The sequence below is a fragment of the Lipotes vexillifer genome, unplaced genomic scaffold (assembly GCF_000442215.2).
Source record: "Lipotes vexillifer unplaced genomic scaffold, Lipotes_vexillifer_v1.1 scaffold408, whole genome shotgun sequence".
Taxonomy (NCBI): Eukaryota; Metazoa; Chordata; class Mammalia; order Artiodactyla; family Lipotidae; genus Lipotes; species Lipotes vexillifer.
In genome coordinates this window covers 1,470,371-1,492,883 of record NW_006787469.1, presented here as the reverse complement: position 1 = coordinate 1,492,883, position 22,513 = coordinate 1,470,371, and the positions used below count along the sequence as shown (strand labels likewise).

At 49.7% G+C, this 22,513-nt stretch overlaps 2 protein-coding genes across 2 annotated transcripts in view; both read left to right on the top strand.

Moving 5' to 3' along the window:
• RTF1 (RTF1 homolog, Paf1/RNA polymerase II complex component) overlaps positions 1-10,438 on the top strand; it is a 46,609-nt gene extending 36,171 nt beyond the window's left edge. Inside the window, exons 7-18 of the mRNA XM_007460153.1 lie at positions 2,567-2,702; positions 3,195-3,372; positions 4,907-4,989; positions 6,156-6,243; positions 6,351-6,458; positions 7,042-7,119; positions 7,650-7,771; positions 7,927-7,984; positions 8,442-8,519; positions 8,993-9,088; positions 9,821-9,932; positions 10,177-10,438. Coding sequence (XP_007460215.1) covers positions 2,567-2,702; positions 3,195-3,372; positions 4,907-4,989; positions 6,156-6,243; positions 6,351-6,458; positions 7,042-7,119; positions 7,650-7,771; positions 7,927-7,984; positions 8,442-8,519; positions 8,993-9,088; positions 9,821-9,932; positions 10,177-10,283 — 1,244 coding nt within the window. The 3' untranslated portion in view covers positions 10,284-10,438. The remainder of the gene's footprint in view (positions 1-2,566; positions 2,703-3,194; positions 3,373-4,906; positions 4,990-6,155; positions 6,244-6,350; positions 6,459-7,041; positions 7,120-7,649; positions 7,772-7,926; positions 7,985-8,441; positions 8,520-8,992; positions 9,089-9,820; positions 9,933-10,176) is intronic.
• A 10,545-nt stretch (positions 10,439-20,983) lies between these two features.
• ITPKA (inositol-trisphosphate 3-kinase A) overlaps positions 20,984-22,513 on the top strand; it is a 9,268-nt gene continuing 7,738 nt past the window's right edge. Inside the window, exon 1 of the mRNA XM_007460152.1 lies at positions 20,984-21,542. Within this exon, the coding sequence (XP_007460214.1) occupies positions 21,054-21,542 (489 nt within the window). The 5' untranslated portion in view covers positions 20,984-21,053. The remainder of the gene's footprint in view (positions 21,543-22,513) is intronic.

Sequence of the window (22,513 nt, the reverse complement as noted above, 5' to 3'; positions counted from 1 at the left end):
TATTTTGAATATTAATTCTTTATCAGAGACACGGTTTACAAATATTTTCTGCCATTCTCCCACAGGTTGTCCGTTCACTCTTTAATAGTGTCATTTGATGCATAAGTTAATTTTGGTGAAGTACTGTTTGCCTTCACTTTTTTTTCTTTTGTTGCCTGTACTTCCGGTGTCACATCCAATAAATCATTGCTAAATCCAGTGTCATAAAGCTTTCCCCTGTTTCCTTTGAAGAGTTTGATAGTTTTAGCTCTTACATTTAGGTCTTTGATCCAGGGACTTCCCTGGTGGTCCAGTAGTTAAGACTCCACGCTCCCAATGTTGGGAACCCGGATTTGATCCCTGGTGAGGGAACTAGATCCCGTATGCTGCAACGAAGATCCTGCACGTGGCAACGAAGATCCCATGTGCCACAACTAAGACCCGGCGCAACCAAAAGAAAAGAAAAAAAATGATCTTTTATCCATTTGAGTTAATTTTTGTATATGGTGTAAGGTTAGAGTCCACTTTTTTTTTTTTTGGCATGTGGGATATCCAGTTTTCCCAGCACAAGTTTGTTTTCGGTTTTTTTTTGTTTGTTTTGTTTGTTTTGTTTTTTAATATTTATTTATTTATTTATTTATTTGGCTGCATTGGGTCTTAATTGCAGCACACAGGATCTTCGTTGCCATGTGCAGTATCTTCTTTGCAGCATGAGAGATCTTTAGTTGCAGCATGCAGACTTCTTAGTTGAGGCATGTGGGATATAGTTCCCTGACCAGGGATCAAACCCGGGGCCCCTGCATTGGGAGCATGGAGTCATAGCACTGGACCACCAGGGAAGTACCACAGCACAAGTTTGTTTTTTGTTTTTCTTTTGTTTTTTTATAAATTTATTTATTTTTGGCTGCACTGGGTCTTTGTTGCTGTGTGCGGGCTTTCTCTAGTTGTGGCGAGCGGGGGCTACTCTTCATTGCAGTGCATGGACTTCTCATTGCAGTGGCTTCTCTTGTTGCAGAGCACAGGCTCTAGGTGCCCGGGCTTTAGTAGTTGTGGCACGCAGGCTCAGTAGTTGTGGCTCACAGGCTCTAGAGCACAGGCTCAGTAGTTGTGGCGCACGGGCTTAGTTGCTCCCCGGTTTGTGGGACCTTCCTGGACCAGGGATTGAACCCGTGTCCCCTGCATTGGCAGGCAGATTCTTAACCACTGCACCACAAGAGAAGTCCCCCCACCCCAGCACAAGTTTTTGAAATGACTGTCATTTCCCTGTTGATTGGTCTTGACACCCTTGTTGGAAATCATCTGACCATATATGCAAGGGTTTATTTCTGGGCTCTCTATTTCATTGGTCTGTATGTCTGTCTTTTGAATGACTATGTTTTAAAGTCACTTGTTGGGAGTTCCCTGGTTGTCTAGTGGTTAGGATTCAGCGCTTTAACTGCCGTGGCCTGGGTTCAATCCCTGACCAGGGGAATGAGATCTTGCAAGCCCCACAGTCAAAAAAAAAACCCCAACACAAAACACTTGTTATAGTTGTTTTTTGTGTGGTTGTGCCATCGAATGAGTACTTTGTTTTATTTTGCTTGTGATCTGTAGAGATGACTTATTGTTCTGTTCTATGATTATACACGATGCAAGGTTCCAAAGTCAAATCTACTAAGCAAGGTATATTCAGAGAAATTTAGCATCTATAGCCTTCTCTTTCACCCCTTGCCTCCCTCCCATAGTAGACGACCACTTAAAAAAATTTTTTTATATCCTTCCTCTTTATTTTTTAAACAAAAGGACACAGATTCACCTTCCATCTTAGATTAATGTTAGTGCATTACACACACTTCTCTCTACCTTGCTTTTTTCACTTAACCATATATTCTAAAGATCACTCCTTAGTTTTTATGATGAGCAATGGTTAGTAGATTACCTGTTTTTGTAAATAATTTTATTGAAATACAATGATGCCCATTTTTTCATAATTGTGACTACTTTCTGTCTACAGTAGCAAAGTTGAGTATTTGATACAGTGACCATATAAAGCCTGTCCTAAAAATATTTATGTGTTCATTTAAAACATTTTCTGACTCAGGATGCAGTGTAAGGCTCGGCTCTTTCCTTTTTTTACAGCTGCAGCGTAGTTCATTGGGTGGATGTGCTAGAGGTGATTCAGCCACTCCCCTTTGTGGACATTTGGGTTGTTTTCAGTCTCCTGCTATTACAAATAGTACTGTAAACTCAAAGTAAGTTTTTCCTGAAAGACTCTCTGAAGACATCTTAAGTTTTTCCCCAATTTTCCTGCCAATCTTCAAGTGCCTTGAGAGATATAAAAGACAGCTGTCAGTAGAGTTGGTGACCCATTTTGCCCACTTAGTGACAGTCTTCCAGCCCTTTTTTTTTTGTCTACCGTGGCTTGACATTCGGTGTGACTTAAACTTTCTGGTTAATGTACTTGTTAACACAAGTAATCACAAACCAGGCCAGAGAGAATGGAGCTGTCTATTGAGTCCTTTTCCATGTTCCAGTTCTTTTTCAGGGATGAAAGATGTTTCAGCTTCTTATTGAGAGAATCTAGGTAAACATTTCCTCTTTTTTTAAGCTGAGCTCCTCGCCAAGAAACAGCCATTAAAAACCAGTGAGGTGTACTCTGACGATGAGGAGGAGGAGGAAGATGACAAGTCCAGTGAAAAGTCAGACCGCTCATCCCGAACATCGTCCTCTGATGAAGAAGAGGAGTAAGCTGTGTACATTTTGGTCTAGTAGTCAGGATAGGTGGGTTCTTTGGGGAAAGGCTTAGTGTAGTTTCCAAATTTCCCCTGTTCGGGTGACGAACTTTGGTTTGGTTCCATACCCTGAATTGCCGAGCTGGGTTCCCCAGCACATCAGCCCAAACATATACTTCTGCTGCTGGCTCTTAGCCTGTACCCCTGCACATTTCATCAGGGCCAGGCAGGTAGGAGCTGCCTTCATGTCACCCTCAGATTGGCCAGGAGCTTCCATTAGTTTGCCTAGTCTGATAGGTTATCTGGGATGGCAGCCTCATTTGAGACAGTTCACACTACTGGTTAGGAATAGGATTCTATTCCCACTTTCCTGTTGCTTCATTTATTTCTCCTACTGTGTGAAATCACACATACTTCGTTAAGTTTTAAGAAGTTGGTATTATTTATTTACCTTGATCTGTTTTTATGATGCACATTTTCCCCAGTGTCCTTTGTTCCTCACAGGAAAGAAGAGATCCCTCCAAAATCACAACCGGTCTCCTTACCGGAGGAACTGAATCGGGTTCGATTATCACGGCATAAGCTGGAACGTTGGTGTCACATGCCCTTCTTTGCTAAAACTGTCACAGGATGTTTTGTACGGATTGGCATTGGAAACCACAATAGCAAACCAGTTTACCGGGTTAGTATTTCTTTCCTTGGACAATTGTCCATGTTTTAAATATAATGATTCTTAGCTAGGAGTAGGAACTACTGAACAAATCTGTCACTTTTCCCATTTGATGGGAAAATAGACTCCAATTGAGGTGCCCTTAGAGCAGTGACAGTCTGAGCCAACCAGAGATCTATTGTGACCTGCTGCCAGGAGGAGTACTTGGAGCCCAAGGGTTTAGATTTAGAACAATTTTCTCTATCCTCCTTTCATGTAGATGTGAGAAGGCAGATACTTACGAAGTATTTTTCAAGCGTTATGTAATCTAGAAGATTTGTTCATTTGAAAAATAAATAAATGAAAATTTTCCATGTTACATACTAAGTGACTTCTGGAACAGGGAGTTATATTGAGGTTTGAAAAATGACGAACAGGGACTTCCCTGGTGGCACAGTGGTTAAGAATCCCCCTGCCAGCATGGGGGATGTGGGTTCGAGCCCTGGTCCAGGAAGATTCCGTATGCCATGGAGCAACTAAGCCCGTATGCCGCAACTACTGAGCTTGCACTCTAGAGCCTGCGAGCCACAACTACTGAGCCTGTGAGCCACAACTACTGAGCCCGTGTCCCTAGAGCCCGTGCTCCACTACAAGAGAAGCCACCGCAGTGAGAAGCCTGCGCACCACAATGAAGAGTAGCCCCTGCTCTCCGCAACTAAAGAAAAGCCCATGCGCAGCAACGAAGACCCAATGCAGCCAAAAATTAATTATTTTTTTTTTTAAAAAAAGAATCTGCCTGCCAATGGAGGGGACACGGGTTCGAACCTTAGTCCGGGAAGATCCCACATGCTGCGGAGCAACTAAGCCTGTGCACCACCACAACTACTGAAGCCCATGCTCCACACAAAGAGAAGCCAGCGCAGTGAGAAGCCCTCGCACCTCAATGAAGAGTAGACCCCACTCGCTGCAACTAGGAAAAGACCGCACGCAGCAACAAAGACCTGATGCAGCCAAAAATAAATAAATACATTTATTTTTTTTAAAAAACCCTCCAACCTAATAGAAATTATCTTGTGAGTTCTAGCTCTGCTTCTGTGGTCTAGATGACTAGAACATAGCTGTTTGATTTTTTTTCTTCTTGTTTTTGTTTGTTTTGTTCTGGGTTGTTTGGTTTTCATGTGTTTTGCCTCCTTCTGTGAGGACCAGGGGCCATGCCATGTCCCAGAAACCTTGGCAACAGAAACAGACCTCATGGTCTTCACACTTGATTGACAAAACTGACCTCTGAAATCCAGGTGCACCCCTTAGTAAGGTAGAATTAAGTTGGAGGGGAAGCTTCCAACGCCCCACCAGGCTAACTGCCTCCTCGCCTGGTGCTTGCTTAACTCTGGGCACAGGTGCCTGGCCATCTGAGTTCTAAGCCCGAGAAAGGTGTCCAGAACACCTGGCAGCTGTGGGCTTCTCTCAGTGCGGGGTCACTCATCTGCACTCATGCAGATGGAGCCAGAGGGTGGGGTGGAGATCTCTGAAAGAGTCTGTTGTGATTGGTGTCTATGTCCTCACTTAGGTTGCTGAAATCACGGGTGTAGTGGAAACCGCCAAAGTTTACCAGCTTGGTGGCACCAGAACAAACAAAGGGCTACAGCTACGGTAGGAGAGGTGCTTCCGTGGCAGCTTCTGCTCCCGCTGCAAACAGGCACTGCCTATTGGGGCTGTTATTCACTCCCAGTGTGATGTTTCTTGTTACAGTAATACTGTTTGTGTTATCCCCGCAGGGGACTTGGAGGGAAACTTGTATTCTACCTTTGCCTATAGGGAAAGTAGGATATATCTCTCTCATAGGGGGAAGTCAGGGATATGGAGCGGTGGGACACATAGAAGGAAAATGTCAGATTGCGAGACCCCCTCCTCCCAGAATCCTGCAGGCATTCCTTGGTGAGCATGGTCAGGAGGCTTGCTTCTGGTCCTGGCTCCATCACTAACTAACTTGATCCTTCACAAGCCAGGTTACCTTTTTGGACTTGGTTTCTGCTTCAATAACATGATATTGACTGAATGCTGGCTACATGCCACAGTTCTAGTCATCGGGATAGAAGCGAGAACAAAATACACACACAAATCCCTATCGTCTTGGAGCCTGAAAATTCTAAAGGCCCTATATGGGAAGGAATAGAAGTAGCTTGCCAGGTGACTGCAAATAGTGGGTCATAGACAAGGCTCTGCCATGGCCCTACTTGGCCTCTCTGGTCTCTCTGTTCCCTTCTCCCATTCCCATCATTTCTCCTGGACTGTTTGAAAAGAGCCAGTTGGTGTGGGCAGCAGCCATGACGTGCTGCGAGTGACTATATCTGGGAGGATGGCACTGACTCACGTGGCCAGCACAGGAGTCAGTAGAACGGCAGTGTTCTTTCTAGGGATAGAGCTTCCTTGTCATTCAGATATCTATGTAATATTTCATATTCTTGATGCCAGTTGACTGTGATGGATTTTATTGTAAATGGACTTTTGAAGCACTGGCCAAATCCACTTGTTTCTGGGGCTCACTTTGATTTTTAATCCCTGCTGCCCGTTAGAACAACCTGGGAAGGGTTTTTTGTGTGTACAATTTCAGTGCCTGGTTCCTACTCCCAGAGATTCTGATTCAGTTGATCTAGAGTGGTGCTTTGGCACTAGAAGTTTTGTAAATATTCCTAGATGATTCTAAAGTGTAGCTATGATGGAAACCCACGGAGACAGGTGGTGTACAGTCTGGTGGGGTTGCTCTTCTGGCGCTGCAGTCAACATACCCATTCCTGAAGCTGCTCTTTTTTGTGTAGGCACGGCAGTGACCAGCGAGTGTTCCGCCTAGAGTTTGTCTCAAACCAAGAGTTTACTGAAAGCGAATTCATGAAGTGGAAAGAAGCGGTAAGTGGACAGACAGCACCTCCCTAGCAGTTGTTGATGAAAACACTGAGAGAGCCTCTTTCCAAAACCCTTTATCATAAATAACCTTTTATCATGTTTTGGTCCAGATGTTCTCTGCTGGCATGCAGTTGCCCACTCTAGATGAAATCAATAAGAAGGAATTATCTATTAAAGAAGCTCTTAATTATAAATTCAATGACCAGGACATTGAAGAGGTAAGAAACCTGGTACCCCAGAGTCCGGAGGCTTATCAAGAACCAGTGTTAGAGAAGATCATGCCTTTCTTTTCTTTCCTGTATCTTGACATTTTTGGCTCTGCTACTGTTGCATGAGGAAGAGGGAATACTAATACCGCTACCTTATTATTTATAGTTCATCAAGATTTTCTCCGTACATTCTCACTTGAAGTCATAGACTAAGGAAGTGTATTCAGGGTTCAGGAATCTGTATTCTTCTTCTAGACTTGGTCCTTCAAGAGTTTTCTTTTTCCAAAACATTTTAGTAAAATTCTTTGATCTCTGTTCGCTTGGACAGTGGCTAGCCTGACAGTACAAGGTCCTTGGGCTGCTGCTGTTTATTGGTGCATGTTTCTTCCCACTATCCCAGAAGAATCTCCGTAACCCCGGAAGCAGCATAGTATCCCTTGGAATGAACTCGCTCTCTCTGTGGGGCATGGCATTGCTATAGGAAGAGCAGCCCCCGTTTAACTAGCTGCTTACCTCCAAAATGGGCTCACCTATCTTGCCTACAAAACTAATTTAGAAATACCTCACTGCTGATATCTCCTCTCTGGTACAGATTGTAAAAGAGAAAGAAAGATTCAGGAAAGCTCCACCCAACTATGCTATGAAGAAAACGCAGCTCCTAAAGGAAAAGGTGAGGGCTTGTGGTTGAACCCCTCTCCCTGTCCTGTAAGGAGATGTGGAAATCAAACTTGTTCACCATCTTTCAAGTTAGTAGTGGCAGGATTGGGAGAAAATGCTGGGCTCAAATGTAAGCAACAGTGTGCTTTCTTGGCACCTGGGCAGCATCCTTTGGCTGTTTTCCTTTCTATAAATTGAAACTGATCTTGCTTGTTCCATTTTCCTCACTTTCTAGTCACTTTAGTTTCATGTGTAATAAGATAGACCCCAGGGTAGTATCAGCACTGGGTCTGAACAGACGAATGATATTGCCAAGCCCAGCTGCGGTGGGTGGTTTTCCGTTCTTCACATCAGGGTGGGGTGAGCCTTGTTAGGCTGAGTTAGCCATGTGGGGCCTGGGTTCTATGGTGTTTGTTTTCAGTACTCTTTCACACCTCCTGTCATTTGTTCGTCATGTGAGGTATCTTGCCTGTGCTGGAAGTAATGGGACACTTAATATAGAGCCAGTCATAGCCAGAATCTCACATGTCTCTCTATGTGCAGGCCATGGCCGAGGACCTGGGGGATCAGGACAAGGCCAAACAAATCCAAGACCAGCTGAATGAGCTGGAGGAACGAGCAGAGGCCCTGGACCGCCAGCGGACCAAGAACATATCTGCGATCAGGTGTGTTACAGATCCTTGGTCCACAATTATCAGGCGAGCCTGTGGCCTTGTACGCACTGTGCCCCAGTGGCTCCACGTATCTCCGGGGTGAGGAGTCAGTGGTCCCCTCCCTCCTTTCACAGCCCACTGACTCATGCCTCTTACTCACCCCACAGTTACATCAACCAGCGGAACCGGGAGTGGAACATTGTGGAGTCTGAGAAGGCCCTTGTGGTGAGTAAGACAACTTTATCTGGATCACTGAAAATAATTTTAATTAATAAAACAATATGTAATAAAACAATATGCAATCTTTTCTGTATCTTGCTTGAGTTTATCTTTCAATTATTGAAGTAACGTGTACACTTAACACACACATAGTTTCTCTGTAGGCACACATACAACCACATAAGTTATTAATTTATAATAAAAAGCAGCAGTCTTCTACCCTGTCTTATCCCTCCCCATCTTTAGATTCTACTCCATGCGTATTCATTTTTATCAATTTCCAGTCTTTTTCTTTTGGTTGTTACCCCCATAATCTGCTCTGGTGTTCTTAAAGGGAAAAGGATGATAGACAGCCTTTGACGTTTTTCAGGACCTTGCAGACTGTTATTTATATGTAAGCTTATGATGAATGAGAGGCGGGGGGCAGGAGATACAGTTCTGTAATACATGCTCTCTGTTTCAGGCTGAAAGTCACAACATGAAAAACCAACAGATGGATCCTTTTACCAGGCGACAGTGTAAACCTACCATCGTTTCTAATGTGAGTGCCTAAAGAGGACGTTTTTAGTCAGGACCTAGATTCTGGGACATAAAATGAATTCCATTAGGAGATTAATAAAGAAGTTAAAAATAATATTGTCTTAGTGGGATTTGCTTGCCTCAAACTCTTGGGTCTGGATACTTCCTTTTTTTATCTTACTCTAGGACATACAGGTAGTGAAAACCTGGCATGGATTTGTAGAAACCTATGGACTAACCGCCTATGCCAGGGCAGGTTTACCAGTGCAGCAGAGGTGAGGAATGTGTAGGCTGAAGCGCCTAGCTAGGGCCCGTCTGGGCTGGGCTTCAAAGCTTTTAATTGCCCCTTTTTGCAGCGTGGAGGAAAACCCCACTGATCTGCTGATGGGCCCACTGTGGTGCCTGTGATGTTAGTGGTGGTAGGTGGGACAGAAGCTGGTGGTAGGACTGTGTGAGTGTTGAACCATCTCTAAAATAACTTGCATTCTCTCTCAGTCCAGAGACCCGGCTGTTCAAGCTGCCATATTGGCCCAGCTGAACGCAAAATACGGTTCTGGAGTGTTACCAGATGCTCCAAAGGAAATGAGCAAGGCAAGTATACTACTGGAGCTCGGCCGCTGATCCGGACACCAGAGCAGGCACTTCCTGGGTCGGGTTTGATTGTCCCCACCTGGAGGAACATGGCGTCCCACTTGCAGTCCTTTCTCCATCCTCATTATTTACAAATGTAATAAACAACTACTGAATTCTGGTCAGATGACCTAAATTCTAAGCCCAACACCACTACTTAATGAAGTCCTTGACTACGGCTTTAGGCAACTGACCTCTAGCCCTCTAATCTACATTTTCTCATATGTAAAGTGGGGGTAATATTATATACCCTGCTTATTTAACTCATAGGACAATTAGGAGGAGTAGTTGACGTGTAAGGATGAGGCAGTTGTAAAAGTGAAAGTTCTTTGAAAACTAAAATGTTAAACCAAGAGAAACTGCCCATTTAGAAGCCATTTTCTGCCTTTTCCTGAGGAGCCCAAACTGTTCCAGGAATTCCTAAAATCTTGGGTCAGAGGTGGCTTGTCTTAAGCCCACCCTTTCTCCCTCACACCACAGACATGAGCCTTCCCTTCCCTCTCCTCTTTTAGGCTCAGAAAAGAAACTTCTTTGTGGCCTCTCCTGTCCTCCCTCTGAGAGAAGGAATCAGAAAAGGGCCTTAGTAGGAAGATCTAATGAACTCGAGCAGGAGCCTTAACCATTAGTGGTCACTGCTTCTTGAAGTCCACTTGCATTTATACTTTGTAATTACTTTTTCTCTTCACATTGCAGGGTCAGGGAAAGGATAAAGATTTGAATTCTAAGTCAGCCAGTGACCTCTCAGAAGACTTGTTCAAAGTACATGATTTCGACGTGAAGATTGATTTACAAGTTCCCAGCTCAGGTAGGTGAAGGTGCAGATTGGTGATGAGCAAGGACCACGTGGCTCCATGGCTCTCAGCCAGCAAGGAGGCCTGATCTTAGGGAAGAAATGGGGGTGTCTGCTTACCAGTATTTATGGAGACCAGAATAAGACAGGATGCAGGTCTGTTTTGAGAGGGAACAGGGACAGTAAGGAAGGCTACCTGAAGGAGTGAAGCACAAGACCAAAGGACCTCAGATGCCGATTTGCCTCTTCTTTCCCATAGAGTCAAAGGCTTTGGCCATCACCTCCAAGGCTCCGCCAGCCAAGGATGGAGCTCCAAGGAGATCTCTGAACTTGGAAGACTACAAAAAACGACGAGGGCTTATTTGAGCACACCCAGCCTGCTGCTTCTGACCCTGCATGCCCCATCACGGTGTCCCACCTTTCCTCTTTTCCTTTGATTTGCCCTCACTGGGCTGGAGCAGCAGTAGAACTGGGAAGAGACTCTAAACTGCCAGTCATCTGTAATATAAACCATTTGCTGTATAGACTTCCCTTGTCTGCAACATCTCCCACCAACCCCCCAGGGCCCACCCAGTGTGAACCTGGGCTCTCTTGGGCTTTATCCATGTCTTTAGATTTGTGTTTGCCTTTTTTTTTTTTTTTTTTACCAGCACAATTCATTGGCCACTCTGCACGCATTCAGTGTTACCATGGAGCTGGGATTCTTGCTGGAGCCCCTGGCGGTGATAGCAGCAGCACTGGGCAGCCTCCTCTATGGACTGCCTTGGACCCAACCATTGAACATTTGGCACCTGACCCTCTGGAGGGAGTGGGGACTGGGCACCTGCAGTCCTCAGTTTTTTATGTTTTTTTTTGCCTTTTTTTTTTTTTTTTTTAAACCAGCACAATTCATTGGCCACTCTGCACGCATTCAGTGTTACCATGGAGCTGGGATTCTTGCTGGAGCCCCTGGCGGTGATAGCAGCAGCACTGGGCAGCCTCCTCTATGGACTGCCTTGGACCCAACCATTGAACATTTGGCACCTGACCCTCTGGAGGGAGTGGGGACTGGGCACCTGCAGTCCTCCTCCTTCTCTCCTCATCTTTCTCTTCTTCCCATCTCTGTGGAAGAAGGATTTTCAAAACCAGTTTAGTTTCCAAAAAATGTACATTTGTGGGGAGGGAGGGGGGTCTATTTGAGAGAGAGTGTGTATGTGTGTATGTGTCTGTAAGTGTGTGGATTTTTTTATCATTTTTTAAAAATGCAGTACTCTTTGTATCAGTCTGTCATGGGTCTATAGCTGTTTCAGATTTTTTTCAGCTGTACTTGAGCATCTGAAACTGCAAGAAAGAAACTCATTAAATGTGATTCTTCTTACTAAACAGGCCTGACTGCTGTAGCTGTGTAACTTCCCCTCCCCCACCTCCTCTTCCCCATCACCTCCCCACCTTGGAGAAATCTCCCCCAGTTTGGCCCCTGCCCTGTCGGCTGTGTCCTGGCAGGTGGGAGGGAAGCCCACAGCCAGGTACCAGGGAGGGCAGTGCAGGTGTCTTGCTCAGCCCATGTGTATAGCCCACAGCTTCCTGGCTGAATGTAGAGTGTGTCTGTTCTCCACCCCATGCACTTGTCTCTTAGTGATTCTGTTTTGCCATTTCAGCAAGAATAATATTTTGTTCTGTTTTTTAAGAGAAAGTATTCAAAATGAATGTGGAGAGAACGAACACAAAGATGTAGGTTGCAAATGTTACAAGCATGTGCAGTTTTGTGTGTGTGTATACATATATATATGGTAAGCATATATATTGTTGTGCAGCTAGGGTGAAGCCAGCAAAGAAGTATGTATGTCTTTATGAAATATTTGCAAAGAGATAAGCTGACTGCTTGATAATCATTCTCAGGTGTAAAGCTCCAAGTGTAAATAAAAGTGGCATTTAACAGATCTTTTCAGAACAAAGTACAGCTGACTATATAAAACAAGAACTAAGATAAAGGAACAGCTGAGAGCTGCTGATTCCCACACGAGGGAGAGGCATCTCAAAGCCCCGCTTTGTATTTCTTCACCCTACTTTCTATAAGAAAGTGGGATGATGGGAAATCATGGAGTTAAGTTGTTTTTAAACATAAAAATGAACTTGGTAACTCTTCCGGGTTTATTAGAGCCTCAGTGTTGCTTTAACTTAGTTTATACTTTTTTTATTTAAAAAAAGAAAAAAGCAGCAATCGATGGTTTTTAAAAAGAATTGTGTCTGTAAAATTGATAAATATGACTGTAACACAGCTATGTGGTGGCTGTGACACAGTTTGGTTGGGCAAAGGAGTGGTGATGGACTCATTAAAATCATATATACTTGAATAGTCCATTGACCGAAACTCTTTATAAACTATTGTGTAAATGTGGAATCACAGACTGTTAAACATTGCCTGGACTCCAGCAGAGTCCTGGAAGCTGCTGGGACCTCTCCTATAGTGACAAACTTGGACTTCTTTTTTCTGGTTTTAAAAGACATGAAATTATAGAATCCATATAATTTGCTGGAGTCATTCTGATCCACCATGTAGATCTGTATTTAGTATCATTTGGATTTGGAGAAGTGTCGGTTACATTACGGCTGTGTAATAAAATTTTTATTAAAACTACATCACACTGTAGCCATTTTGCCACTACCTCCCCACATGCAGCTAATGAAACTTTCATTCTGAGACACCAAAACACAGCAGGGAGCAAAGCCAACCAAAGAAGACAGAATGTTAACTTGTCGCCTGAGTAGCCTACTTGGTGATTGGAGTCAAGACCGAGGACTTGTTTGCAGTCTCAGCTGAGGCAGGGCCTCTGAACTGAGATCTGGTCCAGGCATTGGCTTTATCCCACCAGCTGGGCTTCTTGGTGGTTCCGGGTATTTCTTGTGCTGGGGAATCGCAGCAGCAGCCCACTGCTCCACCCCGACCCCACCATGTGGTTTCAGTATTGAAGGGTGTGGCACCTAAGGCAGCTTTCTACATTTTTCACTTCCTTCCAAGAAGCAAAAAGGCCAATGTCCATATGCCTAGCTCATGATGTATAGGTCTGTTTGTCTTGCTTCTGACAGGTGCAGGGAAAGTCTACTGCCTGCAACTTCCCTTCAAAAAGAATGCTTTTGTTTTCTTTGTTTCTGTGAAGTCCTGACCTGTCACTCAAACTGTACAGATACTTGTAAATAAACTTTATGCCGTTTTAACAAGGGAATCAGATTTAGTCCAAGGACTGCATCCTGAGTGGCGACTCTCAAAGTCATGCTTTAAAAGTCCAAGAGACTCTCTCTTTCACTTGGTTTCTCTCCTTCCCCTACTCTTAGCCCTGCACCCCCGAAGTGAAAGTGGCTGTTGTCAAGTCTTCAGCCACCTGGTTCCCCAGAAGCCTCTCTGAGACAGTAGTTGTCTAGAGCCAAGGCAACCTCCAACTGGCCTGGTTTACTTCCTACTTTGGAAGATATAATATCACCAAGCTTTAACAGAACTAGGTGGGCCCCTGATACACTGCCTAACACTGGGGAGAGTCTGGTCCTTCCAGCTTTCAGTTGGCTAAGCCACAATTCCTTTGTTAATCTGTTTTCAGCCTGTCGTGAGTGTGAAGGGGGAGCCCAGGGGCTGTGAGTGTGCCTATGGATGAAATACTGATACCCTTCCCTCACGGCCCAAGCTGGGGAGATCTGTAAGGCTCACCACCAACACTGCATGAGGCTGTGTCTCAAACCTTTCTGGCCATGTGTTAGCTAGGAAACAAGATCCTGGATCAACTCTCCTTTAGAGATGGGAAGGTGGAGGTGACAATCACAATGGTACAAGGCCAGTCCAAGCCTGCCTTTGGTGTTGGGAGAGGTGGGTCCCTGGGGCTCACCCAGCAATTGCATCTCATGAGGTTTTCTTAAGCTTTCTATCACTCCAGCTGCCTGATTTTTGTTTATTTATTTATTTTATTTATTTATTTATTTTTGGCTGCGTTGGGTCTTCATTGCTGTGCGTGGGCTTCTCATTGCGTTGCCTTCTCTTGTCGCAGAGCACGGGCTCTAGGCGTGAGGGCTTCAATGGTTGTGGCTCATGGGCTCTAGAGCGCAGGCTCAGTAGTTGTGGTGCACGGGCTTGGTTGCTCCGTGGCATGTGGGATCTTCCCGGACCAGGGGTTGAACCCATGTCCCCTGTATTGGCAGGCAGATTCTTAACCACTGCACCACCAGGGAAGTCCCCAGCTGCCTGACTTTTGGAAGCAGTGGGCTCCCTGGGAGCCTAGAGAGCAGAGATTCTGAGCAGAGGACAGCCTAGGCCAGTTATCTCCCAGGGTTCCCTGCTGTGAGGCAGCCACTTGCTGTGACTGCGAGAGGGGTGCAGGGTCCATCGCCTTTTTCTGGAGTTGAGGGAGCGAAGGAGTTGACTTTCCTTGGGTGTCCTGGATGGTGGTGTCCAGGAATGGGGAAGCCATGGACCTCCAGCTCAGATTTTTTTTGTGTGACTTCCCTGACCAAAGGGGCAGCTGAACTGCCTTGGGGAGGAGAGTGCCAGAGGCTTGGAGGGAACAGCAGCACTAAGGTGGGGGGGGCGGTGCAGAGGGGCAGCCTGCCTTCTCTGTAAGTTTCCCCAGGCCAGCCTCAGTGCCAGAGTTTCTTGGCACTGAATAGGGGCTTAGCCAGTGGAGCACAGGCACATCTAGGGCTTCCAGACTGTGCCCTGGACCAGAGGGAGGACCTAAAAGCCACAAGGCAAGCGGGCTCAGTGCAGGGTTCATATCCCAGCTCCGCCACTTAACTACCTAGGGCTGAGCTGGTTAACTCTTCTGAGCCCACGTTCCCCATCTTTAATATAAGATCTGTCAGGAGCCTGTTAAAGTGTTCCTTTCCTCGATAACGGTTTGATAAATGCTGTTATAAGTGAGAGTAGAGGCCACTAGTCCCCGCAGGAGAGACTGTTGGGGCAGAGTGGCAGGGGTTGGGATGCAAGGGGCAGTGTGGTGAAATAGGGGTGGGAAGTCACAGGAGAACAGCCCGAGTGCTGACAGAGGGCATGACTTGGCCCAGAGACTCCCGGCAGCCTCCACCTTGGGGGTCAAGAAACAGTCTCCACATAGAGGTTCCAGTGGGCGCTGGGGCTGGCCTGGAGAACCGTCCAGAGAAAGACAGCTGCCTTTTGGTCCAAACTTGCTGCTGCTAATTCTCTCCAGCCCCCAACACACTCCCTCTTTACTGATGGTCAGTCTGAAAGCATCCTCCCACTCCCAGCCCTCAGTGGCCCTGAAGGCCTCCACCTCGCCACTGCCCCAATGGGCTCAGAAAGATTGTGAGGCCTGATCTCCCCACCACTGCGGAGAGTAATTAAAACATTAAAAACAGTACCAAACCGGAAAATAAGTGTAAAGAAGTCCAACCAAGTTCCGATCTGTTTCATGATGACTACCTTGATAACCGTCTTCAGAATATCACTTCTTTTTTCTCTCTCTCTTTTAGCTGTTGATGACCCTGCTTCACTAAGTTCATGTGGAGACCACATCTTGCTCAGCCATAAACACATTCACCTCTCCCGGAATGCACTGGTCTATCTCCACCGATTTTTCCCTGGAGAACTCCTCTTCACCCTTCAGCGTGCAAAGGCCACCTCCTCCAGGAAGCCTTCCCTGATTGCCCCTTGCCACTCGGGTTTGGGAGCACCTAGGCTTCCCCTAGGGCGGCATCCACCACGCTGTACTGTTGTTATTTGTGAGCCTCCCCCCCCCCCAACAACCATCCTGGCAGCTACTAGTGTCCTCCTCCGCCTAGCACTTAGTTAACGCCCAATAAACGTGGTGGAGGGAAGGGGGGCGGGGCAAGCCGACGTCCTTCCCGAGCCCCTGCGTTCTGGGGCTTCTGATGCCACCTCTCCCCTCCATCGTGTCCCCAGACCGCAGCGCAAGCGGGAAGGAGACCCGGCGGTGCGAACGCCGCTTGCAGTGGAAGCCCAAGCTGTCCGTCCTATGGGTTCGACCCGAAGCCGCGAGAAAAGCAGCTGTGGCAGATGGGAGCTATACCCTCACCCGGGGCCGGTGTGTCACGGCCCCGACCACCCAACAGCCTCGGCCTCCGTTCGCCCACTGGAGTCCCAGCGACCTTGGAGTCCGGGTCCGAGTGCCGCGCGGGGCAGACCCCGCCGCCTGCACGTGCGCGCGCTCGCGGGTCTAGGTGTGGGGACCCCTGCCGGGCGCGCCTCCCAGCGGCTTCCCACAGTTGGGAGCAGGGGCCTCAGCTCGCAGGCGCGCTCCTGGCGAGTGGCGTGGGGCGCCCCTGCAGCCAACGCCGAGGCGGAGTGGGCATCTGCTCCACGGACCCGGGGCGTGCGCGTAGCTTCCCGGTGCCTCCCGGTTCCACCCAGCCACCGGAAGCTTTGTGGGCTCGGTCTCCGCGCACCCGGGGTGGAGGTCACTCTGGCAGGCGAAGATCACAAATGGAATTAGGGGATGCGCCCACCTCCCGCGGTTACAAGATTCCAGAGGTGCCCTGGTAGGGACGTGGGGGACGGAGGACGACTGCACCCCGAACGTTCTTAGAGCAATCGCCTCGACACTGGGGGCCGCGTCCCGCGTCCCTGACCTCAGACGCTACCAATCCCCTCTGCCTCCGCTTGGCCACTGGGAGAGATTCTGCGGGTTCTGAGTTTTGGAGAGAGGGAGGAGGGAGAACCACAGGAACACAGGCTCCTGGGAGGGATGGGAAACCTTGTTTCTGAAGTGTGTCAGGAGAGAAAATGTTCTTATTGAACATACACAGGCGTGGTGACACATTTTGTTCGTTTTAGAGGAGAGTGGTTCAGATGGTGGCAGGTCAGTGAACACTGCTAGATCCCAAGTCCTGCTAAACTGTCAGAAGATATTCCCACAAATTCATCAATCCCGGAGGCAAGGAAAAGGGTCTTGGGTTGTCAAATGAAGACAGCTGTTCACTTTTGTGTGTGTGTGTGTGGTACGCGGGCCTCTCACTGCTGCAGCCTCTGCCGTTGCGAGGCACAGGCTCCGGACACGCAGGTTCAGAGGCACAGGCTCCGGATACGCAGTTTCAGAGGTCATGGCTCATGGGCCCAGCTGCTCCATGGCATGTGGGACCTTCCCAGACCGGGGCATGAACCTGTGTTCTCTGCAACGGCAGGCAGACGCTCAACCACTGCGCCACCAGGGAAGCCCTGTTCACTTTTCTTTCCAGGAGGAAAGAGACCTTCAGTTCTTCCCCGTCTGCAAGTTTTCATTGGGCCCTGGCTTTCATTGGAAGCCCTCCAGCACTCTGTCTACCGTGCCCTGGGCAGAGAAGGGCAACAGACTGACCAGGGTTGGGGAATTGTTTGCATGAAGCAGCTGTAAGACCAAGGTCTCACTGAAAGTCCCTTGGAAACAGTAGATACAGCCATTTATCATCCTGGGAGCTGTTTTCTGTTGGGTCCTTTCTCACTTCCTTCCATCAGAAGACAATGTAAAATGACGTACCACCACTCCTGGTAAGGAGCTACTCATTCCTGTATCCCTTTCACCTTAGCACAATGCCTGGTTCATAGCAGCTGCTCAGTGGAAGTTTGTTTGCTCTGTAAATGATGAATGAGTCATAGGTATTGTCACAGAATATTGGAATCCTGGGGTCAGAAAGTCCCTTGGAAGACACTAAACTAAGCACCACAGAGCATGTCTGGGAGTTGTTGACTAGAATGAGACCCTGTACCACCTGGTCTAAAGGAGCATATGCTGCCCCTCTGCTTCCCCAACACACACACACACACACAACATAGAGGCTAGGCTCTCTCTGGAGAGGCTTTCAAATCCCCTCAAAACAACAGGTGGGGAACTTCCCTGGTGGTCCAGTGGGTAAGACTCCACGCTCCCAATGCAGGGGGCCTGGGCTTAATCCCTAGTCAGGGAACTAGATACTGCATGCCGCAACTAAGAGTTCGCATGCCGCAACTAAGACCCGGCACCGGCTAAATAAATAAATAAATAAATAAATATTAAAAAAAAAAAAACCAACAAAAAACAGGTGGCCCATTCATCCTCTCTCCCACAGGTGAGAGGCCCTGCCTCTGGGTCTTGGGAAGCAGAAACTGGCATAGAGATGGTGAGTGGTGACCTTGCTCCTGCCCCTGAGGCCACTGGTGCTGCCCTGTGGCTTGCGTAGAGGAGGAACAAAGCTAAATGAGGCAGGCTAGGGAATAAAACCAGAAGCACCTCACCTCACACACCCCATTCTTTAGGCGCCCCCTTCTCCAGCTTTTGTGCCCCAGGGTTGTTACCCCCAGGAGGGATGTAGCCCTCATGCCTGATAAGTCCTGAAGGACATGGAGAGGGGTGAAGACTCAGACACCCCAGGATGCAGGCCTCTAGGGTTCAGGAGGATCCCTGAACTGAGAGGCCACAAGAAGAAAGATCAGTTCTCTCCTCAGACACATAGCTGAACTTGTGGATAAGACCTTGTGGATAAGGGACTCCCATGGCCCATCTCAGATCAGCCACCTAATGACCATCAAAACCGTGAAACATTCTTCTTTGCTCTCATACCTCCATTTTTTTGCAGCACACAAGAGGCCATTCCTCCACCTAGGTAGTAGTCAGCCTGATTTTTCCACCCCCCTCTACTCACATCCATCTACTCAGCTTCAAGGACTGGGAAAACTGAGGCACAAAAACAGGATTCCAGGATTTGAAAGGTCATTCCTGGCTCACCTAAGAGGACATGAGAACCCTTTGACCTTGTCCCACAGCTATATTGGGTTTAGGGGTAAACCCTGCCCCCTTATGCTTTCTGCCTGTGGTAGGTGGAGGCAGACTCTGCCTTCACTGGATAAGGAACTAGGGACCAAACTACAAGTTGTTAATTTAAGAAACGGCGCATAGCACAGGAGTAGAAGTTAGGATACACTCTGGCTTTTCCACTAACTAGCTGTGTGGCCTTGTACAAGTGCCTTAACCTCCTTGTTTGAGTCACTTAACCCCTTTGTTACTTCTGCTGTACCGTGAGGATGATAGAGGCATCTAAAAGTACTTTCCACTCTAAAATCTATGAAATTAACTCTCGTTTCAATATGCAATCCCCAGGTTTGCCCTTACCTTCCCAGTGAGGAACACCTGGGCAGGTGCGGCAAAGACCTCTGCTTTGGTTGCTGGCCTTGGACAAGTGCCTAATACAAGAAGAAAAAGGAATTGTCCTGAGTTTTCTTGTGGCGGCCAGATTGACACCAGCTCCCAGCCTGCTCATGCCTCCAACATTGCCCATCCATTGACTGGCACACAGGTGTGGAGTACATGTTCCCTCCTCTTGCTTCTCTTCCCACCTTTCCAGTTCTGACAGGTCCTTGCTGACTCTCTCCACCCTGGATTTGCCCCCAGTCTCCTCTCTGAGGGCAGTACCTTCCCAGCTCCCACCATTAAGCAGGGTAGCTCTGAAGGAGGGAGAGAAGTGAGAGCAAGAGACATGGGTGTTTCTGGGCCTTCAAGCCCTTGAGTACACACCCCTCACCCAAACACCCAGGCTCCTGCAGACCTCTGTGTACCAGAGAAATAGCCATGTGTCTTCCCAGGTTCTCCACAGAGGACTTAAGTATTCAGACTCCTGTATTTCCTTCTTTCTCTCACTCCTTCATTCCTTCAGTTTCTCCTCCTTCCTCCCCCCCCACCCCGACTCTTTCTTCCACACCTTTACCATCTTCATCAATTCCCCCTCAGGGATCTTCTCCTTTCTTCTTTGCTGAAGGCTCCCACTGTCTCTCTGAACCCTCCTTTTCTCTCCTCCTGAGCTATCCTTGAATTCTGGCTGAAGGGAGGTAACGAAAGGAAAGCTCCTCCTTTTGGCCTTCATCAGCTCAGAGGCCGTCCTTCTGAGGGCAGTCTCCCCAGAGATCCCCCAATAACCCCTAGGCACCGGGCACCTGATGAGGGATTCTCACTCATGGCATTTGGAGGAAAACAGGAAATGCTGTGAATTGCTGACTTCTACACAAAGCAGCCTTTGCAGCTCAGCTGACCGCTAACATGCGAAGTGACCGAAGATCCGCCACTATGATGCCACTGCTGAGAACATTGCGGTGTATGAGATCCTTTACCACCATTAGCACCCTCTTCTCAGTTTCACAGCCACAACTCTGTGGGTCAGGTGAGGTTTTCCTACGTTTACAAGTAAGAAAATGGAACTTAGAAAGGTGAAGAGACTGCCTAAAATCACATCTGGGGTGTGGTGAACCTGAGGCTGGCTCTTTCTACCACTCACACTAAAATTATTCCAACGTTTTAGAGATAGCACATCTTTCATTTCATTCTCACATCAATCCTGTGAGGTGGACAACAACCCTGCCAAGGAGAATCAGCAGTTCAAAGGAGGTGAAATGATTTGCTTACAGCCCCACAGCAGACTCCAAGCCCCCAACTCCAAAAGGAAAGGAGGAAGAAGGGCTCAGCCCTCGCCAGCCAGCAGCCAGGGATGCTGCCCAGGTCTCCGCCAGGAAAACCTGGAGAGATCCGGGTCCTGCCCCCTGACCTTTTACTCTGCCAGCCGGGAAGTGGGGAGCTGGAGGGGTAGGGAGGGGGAGAAGCTTCAGCTCTGTTCCCAAGACAGAGCCCACTTGGGCACATGCCCTGGGTTGAGGCTTCTTTGGGAAGCCGAAGGCCTTGAACTCTGTGCCGAAGGGGCCCCGGGCGGAGAAAAGCCCCGGAGACCTGGAAGCCTTAGCCCAGGATGGGTGGAAAGCGGAAAGGAGCCCGAGGGATTGGGTGCGAGAGCAAGAGCTGGATCAGCTCCTCCCCTGAGGGGTCGGGGCCCTTGGAGTTGCCAGGAGGAATCTCCCGGGGACGCGGCACGGCGTGGGGCGGAGCAGCCCCTCTGGTCTTCTCGAGAGTGGGCACTGAGAGGCCGCGAGGGCCAGGCCCGGGTTTTGTGTGTTTCCAGGAGGTCTGGGCTTCCCGGCCACCCAGAGGAGCAACAGGGAGCCTTCCCTTCTGGGCAGGAGCCCAAGGAGGCCCGCGCTTTCTCTGAAAGTGAAAGGAGTGGGCGGGGGGCGCGGCCGAGGCGGGGCCCAGGCGAGCGGCCGCGCAGGCTCCGCCTCGGGGCAGTCTCAAGCCTGGGGCGCCGAGCGGCTCCAGTACCCGCCGCGCCGCGGGCTGGTGGTCTCCCCGGCGGCTCTCTTGCTGAGAAATGACCCTGCCCGGGGGCCCGACGGGCATGGCACGACCGGGAGGCGCGGGGCCCTGCAGCCCCGGGCTGGAGCGGGCCCCGCGCCGGAGTGTCGGGGAGCTGCGCCTGCTTTTCGAGGCGCGCTGCGCCGCGGTCGCTGCCGCCGCCGCCGCAGGGGAGCCCCGGGCCCACGGGGCCAAGCGGCGGGGGGGACAGATCCCCAACGGGCTTCCGCGGGCTCCCCCTGCCCCGGTGATCCCGCAGCTGACTGTGACGGCCGAGGAGCCGGACGTGACCCCGGCCAGCCCCGGGCCGCCCAAGCCGGAGGGTGGCTGGCTCCCGGCCGTGGGCTCGTCGCACCTGGAGCAGCCGCGCCGCCTCTCCACCTCGTCGCTCTCCTCCACTGGCTCCTCGTCGCTGCTCGAGGACTCGGAGGACGATCTTCTGAGCGACAGCGAGAGCCGGAGTCGCGGCAACGTGCAGCTGGAAACGAGCGAGGACGTGGGTCAGGTACTGGCCGCGGGGGCGGGGCCAGAGCGGGGCGCGGGGGCTGCGTGCAGGGACCTGCGTTAAGCTCTCTGCGGACCGACTCCTGCCCTAAGCTCCCTCCCCGGCGGGTCCGAGTCTCACCCTTTAGGAGGGCATTGGGATCAAAGGGAGGCGCCGGGCCGACCCCTCACCTTTACAGTGGTCACTCCGGTTCCACAGGCGAGTCGCGGCCCGGGCCCTGGGGGTCTAAGAGAGTAAGGAGGAGTCTGCGACCCGCCACGGCGAGCGGGGAGGGGGCGGGGGGGAGCGTGACTTGCTGGCTGAGAGATGGTTGGAGGGTTCGGAGGGGCTTAGTGTTGCCCCACGAACTCTCGGAGAGTGGGGTCAACGAGTCTCCCTCTCTGCCTCCCCCTCTCCCGCGCCGCGGCCCCACCCCCGCCGTTGCCACGGTTTCCCTCTCCTGAGTGGGAGTGGAGCCGCGCTCCAGGCTCTGCTCGCTAGCCGCCGCCGTCTGCTCCCGGCGCCCGCACCAGGCGTGGACGCAGGGAAGGGAGGGGCGCGGGACTGGGAGCTGTGGCAGGGGGCGGAACGCAGCCCTCCTCCGCTTTACTCCTCCTAATTCTGGCCCGGGAGAAGGTAAACTGAGGCCGAAAGGGTGGGACCAGCCTGCTGACCTCCGCCTCTGGTAGCCTGGATGTTCCGGGCCAGGTGTGACCCTCGGATAACCCAGGCTAGGGTGCGGTGAAGTCATTCCCGGTGCCTGCCCCTCCCGCATGTGCCGCGCCCAGGTCCCCCTGGTTTTAACCAAGGCCAAATACTTCACATAACTATCCGCGGTCAACGCGAAGGAGTTGCTCTAGATCCACGTTATGCAAGTGTCCCTGTAGTGGAGGGAGAGGCGAAGGGCTCCCCGCAGGCTCTGGTGGCTCGGGGCCTGCCCAGAAGGGCGGTGAGAGCGGCGGACGCGCGCCCGGGTTGCGGGGGCCTGCTGA